This window comes from Magnolia sinica, chromosome 14 (assembly GCF_029962835.1).
Source record: "Magnolia sinica isolate HGM2019 chromosome 14, MsV1, whole genome shotgun sequence".
Taxonomy (NCBI): Eukaryota; Viridiplantae; Streptophyta; class Magnoliopsida; order Magnoliales; family Magnoliaceae; genus Magnolia; species Magnolia sinica.
In genome coordinates, this window is record NC_080586.1 from 14970722 (window position 1) to 14982958 (window position 12237).

A 12237-nucleotide genomic window follows, 5' to 3' on the forward strand; every position below is an offset into this window, starting at 1 on the left:
GTTGCTTCCTGCATGACAGGGAGTATCATTGTTGCATAAGCTCTAGAACAGTCCTCCAAGTGGAATTGGATTCCTTAATCTGATAAGAATATAATGTGGCTTAAATAGAATGATGGGCCTCAAAGCACAAGCTCCAATAGTTTTCTGAATTTGTATACTAAAAGGTGGAATGAAAAGTTGCAGAAATTTTCCGAGGTCAAGTTGATCCCCCACAGGGTTGACAGTTACTATTCATTTTGGAGTCTTAGTTGGAAACCTATTACAACGAGTTACTATCTTATGGTTAAAAGGAGTCTGTTCGTCAGTGGCATGTAGGTGGTATTAGAATAGGAGTCCTAGAAGCTATTTACAGTTTCATGTTATGCAAGGTTTATGATAGCTTAGGTATGTATGCATGGTGCTGTGTGCATATGTAGGGTGCAGATTGAGTGGGTTAGAGAGTGAGTGAGTGAGACACAGAGAGAGAGAGAGAGAGAGGATGAGTGCTGTGGTGTGATAGAGAGAGAGAGGATAGGTAGTGTAGTGTAATACAGAGAAAGGATGAGTAGTGTGGTGAAATACAGAGAGAGAGAGAGAGAGAGAGAGAGAGAGAGAGGATGAGTAGTGTGGTGTAATACAGAGAGGGGGGGGATAAGTAGTGTGGTGTAATACATAAATATAGAATATTTTTTTCCTTACATGCTTTGGACGCTAATCAGTCTTCCCGTTCATCTCCTCTTTTACAGTGGTTGTGAGGTTGTGTTCCCAAAGCCATGCAGCTTTCATTGTGTGAACTTGCAGAGTCACAAATACGAGCGAGGATGTGAGCATGATCACTACAACAAACTCAACACACCATTCATTTAAGGGACCCAAGTCACTCAGAAGTCAGTCAGTTTGGCTGATTATTGCAGTCTTGATGCAGTGGCTTCTGATATGGTGCTTGAAATGTCTTTAGACTCCCTTGGGTTTTGATTGATAAAATACTTCCAGTCCTTGGGTTTTGATTGCTAGAGGATTTCCAACACTCAGAATCCCAAATTCAGTTATTAAACGGACAAATTGATTCCTCTAATTGTAAATGGCAATCCTCCTATGTTGGACTCTCACAAGTAGGATTATTTTGTACTAATTTCTGATGAAGATTATAGTCTATCAGCTGAGCACGGCAGTCTGAAGCTGCTGCTGTTTCAGGCACACTCCTTACAGTCAAAACCTCAAAACCAAACTGCCCTTTGTATACATTGCCTTCAGTGACCTTCTTCAGTAAGTTCTCTTTTCATGGCTGTTCCCCATCCTAACATGGCGACAAATGCCAAAAAATTAGTTCTGTTTACATGAAGGATTCAGACCAACATGCTATAAAGTATTATTCTAACCCCATGTATACAATCTCATTTGCGCTTTCCATGAATGAGCCACCATCCTTCTTGATTGTCCTGAATCTATTATGGTTTTCAAAAGAAGGGGCTGAATCACCAGTAATCTTTACAAGAGCACAATCCATATCTAAAATGGTGAAAGCGGTTGCAATCTCTTACGACAATCTCCCTATTGAAAACCCTAGATATGAGCTTAATAGCAACATGGCAATCGACACATATCCTAAGGTTCTTAACAATGCGTATTGGTGTGCCAGGCCTTGTCTTGATGAAACTAAAAGCAATGGCTAACTTCTCACTGTGAAGGGACAATGCCAGCTCCTTTCCTTCCTCATCCAAATCTAACAAAACCTCTCTAGTATTCCCTACATAACCTGCCAACTTTAATTTCTTCATGATCTCCTCAAGCATCTGATAGATCTCTCTGGTCTCTGGGTGAGATTCATCCCCCACAAAGAACTCATGGAGGATGCCACCAACCTCAACCATACTACACCCAGGCACCTTCCTAATACCCTTAGCTTCCATAAGATCTCTCACATATCTTACATCCTCCCACCTGCCCATTTTGGCATAAACATTGGATAGAAGCACATAGGCACCACTATTATTCGGTTCCAATTCAATAAGCTGTTTGATAGAAAATTCACACATCTCAACATCACCATGCATTCTCGACCCGCTTAGAAGAGCTCCCCAGATGAGCACATCAGGCTTCATGGGCATAGACTTCACAACATCCCATGCCTTCTCAATAAGGCCAGCTCTTCCATAGAGGTCCACAATGCTACCATAGTGTTGAATCGTTGGGGTGATACCGAATTCCTCTCTCATCATCTCAAAGTACTCCATGCCCTTACTCACCAGACCTGCATGGACACAAGCGCACAGAACGGCCAAGAATGTGACTGCATTAGGCCTCACCCACTGATCCTGCATCCGTGAGAACAAATCAAGGCACTCCTTCCCATGCCCATGCATAGCTAGACCCGAAATCATGGCGCTCCAAGCCATCACATCCTTCTTCCAACCCAGTTCTGTAAACACCTGTCTTGCCCTTTCAACGCTCCCACACTTTGCATACATATCTATCAACGAAGTCCCCAACACAACGTCAACTTCCATCCCACACTTGTCAATATAAGCATGTACCCATTTCCCATGCTCCAATGCACCCAACCGCCCACATGCTGAAAGAACACTTGACATGGTATATTCATTCGGACGAACTTCCTCCACCTCCAACAACTGCATATCCCTAAACAATGCAAGCGCTTCTTTGCAATCACCAGACCTCACATACCCATCAATCATGCAACTCCAAGAAATAACATTCCTCTGCGGCATTTCATCAAACATGTGGCGCGCAACACCAACAAATCCCGATTTCACATTTGCAGAGATGATAGAGTTCCAAGATGGCAAATCGGGTAGGGGAATCTCACCAAACACTTGGTGGGCAGAATCTAGACACCCGCAAGTGGAGTACATATTGATGAGGGAGGTCTGGACAAAGGCGTCAGAAGCGAAGCCCGAGCGGAGTATGTGAGCGTGAGTTCGTTTACCGGATTGGAGATTGGAAGGAGAGGCGAAGGATTGGAGGAGGAAAGGGAAGGTGCGGAGATCGGGCAGGACGGCATGGAGCCGCATACGGAGGTAGACGGAGAGGGAGGGGCGAGCCACGGATCGGGTGTGGGCCCGAATGAGAGTGTTCCAGGTGAAGGAATCGGGCGTTGGATGGGAGAGATGGAGGGATGGATGAGTGGAGGATATGAGCTTTGATGCTGCTCTCATTTAGTGGTTAAGTTAGTTATGGTGAGGTGATTTTTCAGGTTCGTTGTGGAATGAAGGGAATAATAATCACGGGAGCAGATAAGGTGCGGCCCCGGTCGGCCCTGACCGTGGGTCCCACCTTGATGTATTTTTACTATATCCAAGCCGTCCACCCGTTTTACCAGATCATTTTATAGATTCATACGAAAAATGAAATAAATGTAAATCCCATATGGATCACAATAGAGGAAACAATAGAGATTGAACTCCCACCATTAAAAAGTTCCTAGGGCCCACCGTAATGTTTATTTTCCATCGAACCTATTAATAAGGTCAAAAAGGCCTGGATGAAGGGATAAAACATACTATCTTGATCCAAAAAAATTATAGTCCACAAAAGGTTTTTAATGGTGAATCACCACTATTTAGTATGGTGTGGTCCATCTGAGATTTGGATCTGCTTTGTTTTTGGTATCATGCCCTAAAATGATCTGAAAAAACAGATGGACGGCGTGGATATACTACGCATAAATAACGATTGACCCACTGTCAGGGCCGCACGGCCGGAGCGTACCTAATCCACTCCCAATAATCCCATGCCTTTATAACTGTGTGACGCCCACGAGTGATGTGTATGTGGAATCCGAACCGTGCATCTGGTGATCCTCCTCATGATCACCATACATTCCAAGATTCATCCATATCAAAAATTCAGCTGGGACACATGATGGAGAGCAATGTACAACCAGGGCTAGAACTTAAATATATTCACATCTTGTGGCCCACTTAAAATTTTGAGTGTATTGAATTCAAGTTTACCCTTCATCCTGGTGGGACGCACCTGATGAGTGGGTTTGATGACATAAAACACTTCAGAGCCCACGTTCCATCTGGAATTTTCTACGGTGGTCGTCTCCCTTCTAAATGTCACACATCGTTCCCTTTGGTGCGGCCACATGAATTATGGATCATGGACTTTTAATAGTTCCAGGCCTAGCAATATGAGGCGAATCTAATCGACGGATTGGATGGAAATCGCACTTCACGGTGGGCCCCACATGGTACATACATTCGAACGCATGCCATCACAGCAGTCCTGATTCTTTGACAATTTTAATAGAACGTTTGGTGGATCTGGACCGTCTATCAAATGAGTTATCTAAATTGCACTGGTTGAGGCCCACCTTGCCACCTGAGAGATGGGTGCAAGCTACACATTAAAATAAGTGAAATCTACGCCATCTATGGGCAGCAAATCTCAACCATTCCCAGCCAAGATGCTAGATTTTTCATGACAAACTTACCCTCTTTTAACCCATGTTTTTTTTTTTTTAATTATTGCATATCCTTCAATCCGACGTCATGTTTCATTTCAATCATGAAAATGATTCATATCATGGGAACAGGGGACTGGTAACCTAGCAAATTTTTTAGTACCTATCAGTGCTGTTATTCCCACATAGAGTGACCTGTCTCACCGCCATATTAAATATCGGATTTTATGGCACGGTTAGATTCGTGGGGCCCATCAAAAGAACGATCAGGATCCCCAAGAGGTGGTCCCACCTTTGCAGAATGCCGTTGTGAATGGAAAACGCTACCGAAGAATTACACTTCTTTCCTTACCTGAACAGGCCTCCATTTCAGTTAAACTGGCAATGGGAACACTTCAAATGGAAACAATTCCTCTGCAACAAAGCCATCATCGTTGCCTACATCCAATTATGGCCAGCTTAATCCAGACCCTTCATCAGTAAATACCTATAGACAATGGGCCATGGTAGCCCTGAAAAACCTACAAACCAAAGCTCTGCAGAACCAGCAGCCCGAACATGGAAGGACAGAAAAAGATGTCGCAGAGGAATGGTTATAACTAAACCACAAGGGGGCCCACAGGATGAATGGTCTTAGGATGATGCTGATATCAAGTAAACAAGCATAAGAGTACAGAGAACACTAAATATGAAACCAATATACTGAGTCGAAATAAACTATAGAAATCTGACTTTCATGAATCCCAAAGGAAGAAACACAAAATTCACATACCAGCTACCAGCAAGAAAAATCCTCATCAACCCACAAAAGATAACATATCTTCGCCAGAAACTAGGAGTGCTAAAACAGAAGAAGCAAACGGCGAACTTGGATAGAAGAAAACAAAATTCACCATCAGTCTTCCTCTTCCCCCTCATTCTCTGCAATGTTGAAGTAGCGCAGCTCGTAGACATTGCGATCTTTGTTGGATGAAATCACACGGAGCCAGTCCCGCACGTTGTGCTTCTTCAAGTACTTCTTTGTTAAGTACTTCAAATAGCTGAAGAATGTTAGATAGTATAATTAGATAGAATCAGAGATTTCTTTAGAAGACAATAGCATATCTTAATACAAACATGAAGCCATGCAAATGGACAACGTATTGAGAAAGCAAATCAAAGAGAACTGAATACACTCCACTGATAAAGCAAACCAAGCTGAATGTCATCTAGATGCATGATCCAAGTAGGTGCTGCTCCCACTGCAAATCACGCATCGGACTCATGCTCCGGCTTCCTGTCAATTTATGCTTGAAAACATTTTGAAACAGACACTTCCAGCACCCGCACCCAGAATGTGTTGCCACTTTGTGCAACCATACTCTCCATGGTGTGCCGTAACAGCCACATGAAGGTAATGCTGGCAAAACGGCCGCTACAGAAAAAATGACCCGTAATGCACAGCTAGACAAATATATCTACCTCACGAGGAATACAGTGAAAACTGAAACATAATGAATCCGTATACATGGTAGAAGTTATTAAATTTCAGGGATGAAATTTTGTTTAATGGGGGTAAGATTGTAACACCCCGAACTTTTCAATACTCGAGTATTGAAAGTTCTCGAGTGTTATCATGAAATTTAATTTAATATATACATGTGTATGTCACCAATTTAACCTATCTTAACCTTACATCTATTCTCTAACTTGAATATGACCGTTGGAAATAATTTTCATCTATAGATTAAGTCATCCAATCATTGATTGTTACGACGAGATCATCATATATTCAAGTATTCTCACTTGTCCATCATAACCAACCATTCCATTCATTCGGCTATTCACCACTAAGTAAAGATTAACAACCATCCACTTTGATTTTGGACCACCCGATCATAGCAAACAAATTACCTGATCTCTACATCCGCTCGTACATGTATCGAATCAAGATGTTGATTCATTCATCTAGTTCACCACTTATGAATATGCTTAACCCACCATCAAAACTACAATCGGAGGAACTTACATTTGTGAAAAGTCACTTGAATCTAACGGTATACATATTCTACCTCTTAATCACTCCAAAAACCCATTTTATGTTCATCCATTTATGAAACTGACCGTACACCCACCTACATACATTATTAGAGTATTAACCATCAAGTTTCCCTATTTTAAACATACCTTCTGACCGTCCATTATATTTCAATCCGCCAAATGAGAAACTCAAATATCGGAATAAACTGCTCAATTCGAAGATCATAAGGTATATGCCACAACTACTGGCTAACTTCTCTATTAGACATATAAAAGCATTGATTTAAACCTCGGGACGGTATAGCCCACTAAAAAACATCTTAGTCACATGTAGGCGATCAAGGCCCAAACTAGGGGGGTGAAAAGAGCATGAAAATAAAGAATGTCAGTCAAATTTCAATGCATTCGGATGGTGTATTCCATCGTTACGGATGACGGAAGTTTGAGAAATAAAAGATGACAAAATTATAAATACTTAATGCCATTTACATGTTGACGTGAAAATTGTGAAGGAGGTTTCAACAGCAAGATTTCTTTGCCACTCGATTAGATTGTGCGGTCTACCTAATTAACAGAATTGCCTCATTTTTGACACGGCGTCCTAACATAATGTGACAAAGATGGTGAACGAAGTGGATTATCAAAAGAAATATTTCGATGGGCCCCACCTGATGCCACAGTCAATCACATCTATTGGACTCTCTCTCTCTCTCTCTCTCTCTCTCTCTCTCTCTCTCTCTCTCTCTCTCTCTCTCTCTCTTCCCTAATTGGTTGTGGACGTTCCACGGCGTCAGAGGGGGGAAATTTATATTGTTGTAGAGCTTCTAAATCTTTCCTGTGTAACATATACGCTGAATGAGTCATGCGCTAACGAGTTGCACAGGTGTTGTTCGTTGTTTCCACAATTCTGGTCCTCTTAGATCTCCTCCTTCCATCTTTTCGGATATTATATCGTGTTCAGGTGGGCCATCAAATGGATGACTTGGATCTTGAAATAGTGCAGCTTTTCCCGACCCAGGATCACCATTCGAATAAGGAAGGTGACCCCTACTTTAATGGTGGATCTCTCTCTGGCCCATGTTTCTCCATGCTACTTCCTCTGGATAGACCGGATTGGCCGAGAGAAGCTTGGGAGAGCCCAAGATCAAAGGTCTAAATTGGATCCTTCGGTGGGTTCCACAAAACTTCGTAACGGACATTTCTTTCGTGCGGTTTCACAGTGCAAGCCCGAAAATCTAGCGTTTCCAGTGTAACAGGATTCTCCTAACTTCCTCAGGTCTCTTTTGCTGGAATCGGAATTTCTTTATTTGGAGATTGGACGGTCTGGATTTGTGGAGGATTTGGGTCCTAGTGGGAGAGATCCCCTCCATCACGCGTTTCCTTCTGGCACTGTCACAGCGGGCAAAAACTGCCCGACTTTAGTTCAATTGTACGGAACATGTGGGGTTCATTATGACGATTTTTCAAAAAATCCACTCCCTTCATCAATTTTGTAGGGTCATGTTAGGCCATGAGCCAAAAAATGGAGCAAAACCAAGTCTCTGATGGGCCACAACACGTTAAATAGGTAGGATGATACCCAACGTTTAACATCCCTGAAACCATGTAACAGAGAGACGTGATTGATTGTGGCATCAAGTAGGGCCCACCAAAATGTTTCTTTTGAGAATCCACTCCATTCACCATCAATGTCACACCATTTTAGGATATTGTGTTAAAAATGAGGCAATTCCGTTAATTAGGTTGAGTGCACAATCTAATCGAGTGACAAGGAACTGTTGCCGTTGAAAAATCCTTTACAATTTTCACGTCAACAGTGGCATGCAAATGACATTAAGTATTTACAATTTTGTCATCTTTTATTTCTCCAACTTTCGTCGTCCATAACGTCAGAATACACCATCCGAATGCATTGAAATTTGACTAGCATTCTTTATTTTTCATGCCCTTTCTATTAGCCTAGTTTAGGCCTTGATCGCTTACAAATGGCCAAGATGTCTTTTTAATATGCTATATTGTTCTAATGTCTAAATCAATGCTACATCTAATAGAAAAGTTAGCCAGTAGTTATGGCATATACACTACGATCTTCAAACTAAGCAGTTTATTCCGATATTTGGGTGGCTCGTTTGGTGGATCAAAATATGATGGACAGTCAGATGATATGTTAAAAATAGAAAAACTTAATGGTTAGTACTCAGATCATGTATGTAGGTGGGTGTACAGTCAATTTTGTAAACGAATGAACACATAGTGGGTTTTTTAATTGTTCAAGAGGTAAAACATGTATACCGTTTATATTCAAGTTACTTGTTTACATATGTAAGTTCCTCCGATTGTAGTTTTAATGGTGGGTTAAGCATATTCATAGGTGATGAATAAGATAAACGGATCAGCATCTCAATTCGACACGTGTACGAGCGAATGTAGAGATCAAGTAGTTAGTTTACTATTATCAGGTGGTCCAAAATCAAAATGGACGGTCATATACCTTTACCTAGCAGTGGATAGTTGAACAAGTAAGAATATTTGGATATATGATAATCATGTCTTAACAATCAATGATCGGATGACTTGATTCATGAATGAAGATTATTCCCAACGGTCATATTCAAGTTAGAGAATAGATGTAAGGTTATGATAGATTAAATTGGTGACATACATATGTATATATTAAATTAAATTTCATGATAACACTTAAGAACTTTCAATACTCGAGTATTGAAAAGTTTGGGGTGTTACATGTTGGGACCTCATCTAGAAAAATAAAAATCCTACCCTGCATGTATGATAACCAAAAGAATCTAAACCAGCGGAAGTATCAAGATATCAATGATTTATGTTAACAATTCATCATCATCATCCCAACCATTCTCCATCAATTTGGGGTTGGCTTCTAAACTGGATATTGGCAAAAGTTCCACAATCAGCAGCCCACCAGACATCAACCTTCCTATTTCACCTAGGCCCTTGGGAACCAGCCATTGGTAAGGCTCAAATCAACACAACTTACATGCCAGCATGGTTCCCAACAATCATAGAAAATATCACCAAATGCAATTCAATTTTGCGCAACTATATCAGTTTTGGTGAGCAATGAAATGAGTTGCATGAGCAAAACTGATCAAAATGGACTGAAATGAACAAGTCAGACAAGTTGTATGGGTTTCAGTCTCTTGGCAAGTCACACTTCAAAACTGCTGTATAAATCCAAGTTCCCAACCACAACTGACTCACGACGTGACCATTATGCATGGGCCCCAAAGGTCAAGCAAGAAAAGTAACATCCCGGAGGGGGGTTGCCAGGCAAACTGCTAAGCATGAAGCACCTTTACAGATGAAGGAACATGCTTAAGTACTTTGCTGCACAAAATGACAAGGAAACCATTCATACATGATTATCCATACCTGCCGTTTGGCAGCCTAAATCAATCCACGCCGGATTTTGCATTACTTAAGAATCCAAATCCTGGATTTCACATTCTTTCAATTGCGTCTGGTAGCCTGGATTTTCAATCCTATGGAATCCAAAATTTATGTTTGGCAGCCTATATTTTAACTTAAGGGGGCCTAAAAAGGGAGATAGCAGTTATGACAGTTATAGAGGAATGAAAATTCAGGATTTGGCACCCCACCCTTTCCCTTGTATTTTAAAAGGGGCCCTATTAAGGATTTTCAATCAAAGTTGGATTTGAAATCCAGGATTCTGGAGGGTGACAACCATGATTTGGATTAAAAATCATGGATTCCAATTCCTAACTGCTCAAAGTCCATGCAGCCAAACAACCCCAAGTTCACGCAACTAAAGACCGGTGTGTCCTTAGTTGACAACAGCCCATTGATTCAAGCAAAACCAATGGCAACATGCAACAGTCCATATTCAATGCAAAAGAATTCCCCGCACAACTTCTGGACCACCATCCATGAAAGGTGGGCCCATCCCAGTGATTTAAACAGCAGCTTCCAGCTGCAATTTGCGTAGAGAGCAAAACCGGTATGACTCTAGCCAAACAGGCCCTTATGGTTCCATTTCAGTCCTGCAAATAGTTTTGTTGACCACCAAAACCAAAACAACTCAGGCGACACTGAGTTCCACCAGACAGCATTGTGAACCATGATTCCACCAGATGAACATTTCATGCCACTTCCAACTGGTTCCTTGAAAACGGAAACGCTCAACGATTCCAAAATCTGATGGAAAACACTTCCCTGGTCATAGAAATTCTTGACAGTGGATGTTAAAAGTGGGTTCCACAAGACGTACAGCTCAGATCAATTCCAACTAGTGACCCACAAATGAACAGTCCAGACCAGTGGAAATCAATTGCCTGATTTATGCAATTTCCGGACAACTGAAAGATGGGTCTCACCAGATGAACAGTTCAGATAAAAGGCCATATCACCAAAACCCCAAATGTCTAATATTGATAGGCGTGCACGATAAGAACGCTACGCACAGTGCTCACGATAGCAAACCAATATACGAAAATTCTTAATTCAACCGCATATGGGAAAAAATGAGAGAGATTGGAATCGATAGAGAATACCGCTTCGAGAAGGCACCATCGGAAGTGACGGTGATCTTGTTCTTGTCGCGGGCAACCGTAACGGTGTCGCCGAGAGCTCCGGCCTTGCCGCCGACCTTGATCCTCTCCTGCAGGAATTTCTCGAGGGACGCGATATCCATGATCTTGTCCTCCACTGGCTTCGCGCAATCGATCGTGAAAGTCGCTCCCTTCTTCTTCCCCTTGGGACCTGCTGCGCTCCCTCGGCTCATTTTAGCACCTCTCCCTCTCTCTATCTCTGCCTCTTCGGAAATCTACTTTCTTTGATCCCCTGCAATTTACAGAGAGAAATGAGTAAGAAATGGCGCATGATTGGCGCCGTAGCTGATAACGTGCACCTGTGGGTGAAGTTACCGCTCGGGATCGTGGCTCGCCGTCGCCTGGGGAAGATGGGTGAGGATGGAGGAGTGAAGCAAGCTAGGGTTAGGGTTTTTTAAATGTACCCGGGGTTTTATAAAGGTATGTTTGGTAGTCCGAGGGACTACCTAACTTGCTGGTCCGTGAGCCAGCATGTGACGTTGGGAAATTGGTGTGGGATGGGTCAGGCGATCGTCGGTGGCATGATGCCCTTCGGACCGTGAGTTCCTACGAGCAGAGCCTGCGAAGTGTCCCATCAGATCAACGGTCTGAATCAGCTGTTCCACTTCTCGGAGCTGAAGGCCCACCAATACAAACGCAGATGCGGCCTTTCCATGGGCCTACACGAGCTCAACCCAAAAAGCCGTGGATGGGTCTTGAGTCGGGCTCTGGCCTGACATAAAAATCGTCATATCTGGACCAGATCCAGCCCGTTTATTTATTGAACTGGATGCAACGACCAATCCTAGACCACAGGATCGGATTACGCGGGGTGGATCTATGAGATCTGGACTGTTCGTCTATTTTACCCTAATGTGAGTAGGCCATGTGCTGAGAATCACACCGATCGGATAGCCCTAACCATTGATTTTAAGGAATTTTTCGCATGAAAAATCAACCGTTGATCCCTTCTAAGTTAGCTTGATTCGGTCATGCCAATGATAGCCCCATCATCATTTTATTATAGGCTCAATAAGTTTAGGCCCGCTCCCAGGGGACGGGGAGTGGATACTGACAATGTCAGTTGCCAAATCACTACTGAAGTGACGTCACCAAGCTCTGTGGACCCCACTATGATGCATGTGTTGTATCCATACCGTCCAAACATTTGTAGAGTTCGTCTGGCATTACAAAGAGAATGAGATAGATCTAAATTTCAAGTGGACC

The 12237-nt window shown here is 42.5% G+C and overlaps 2 protein-coding genes across 3 annotated transcripts; both read right to left on the reverse strand.

The window, feature by feature from the left end:
• Positions 1-620: 620 nt before the first annotated feature.
• On the reverse strand, positions 621-3231 carry LOC131224779 (pentatricopeptide repeat-containing protein At3g62890). Its single transcript, XM_058220141.1, has one exon. It carries the CDS (start codon positions 3153-3155, stop codon positions 1455-1457), a length of 1701 nt encoding a protein of 566 aa, XP_058076124.1. The 5' UTR covers positions 3156-3231; the 3' UTR covers positions 621-1454.
• Positions 3232-5073: 1842 nt separating this feature from the next.
• On the reverse strand, positions 5074-11499 carry LOC131225103 (large ribosomal subunit protein eL22z). Of its 2 annotated transcripts, none has more exons than XM_058220529.1 (3): positions 11347-11499; positions 10975-11263; positions 5074-5448 (listed from the first exon to the last, which is right to left on the reverse strand). In XM_058220529.1, exons 2-3 carry the CDS (start codon positions 11202-11204, stop codon positions 5304-5306), a joined length of 375 nt encoding a protein of 124 aa, XP_058076512.1. In that variant the 5' UTR covers positions 11205-11263; positions 11347-11499; the 3' UTR covers positions 5074-5303. The 2 variants fall into 2 exon arrangements, with proteins under 2 accessions (XP_058076512.1, XP_058076513.1); XM_058220530.1 differs by having other exon boundaries at positions 11331-11478.
• Between the last annotated feature and the right edge of the window lie 738 nt (positions 11500-12237).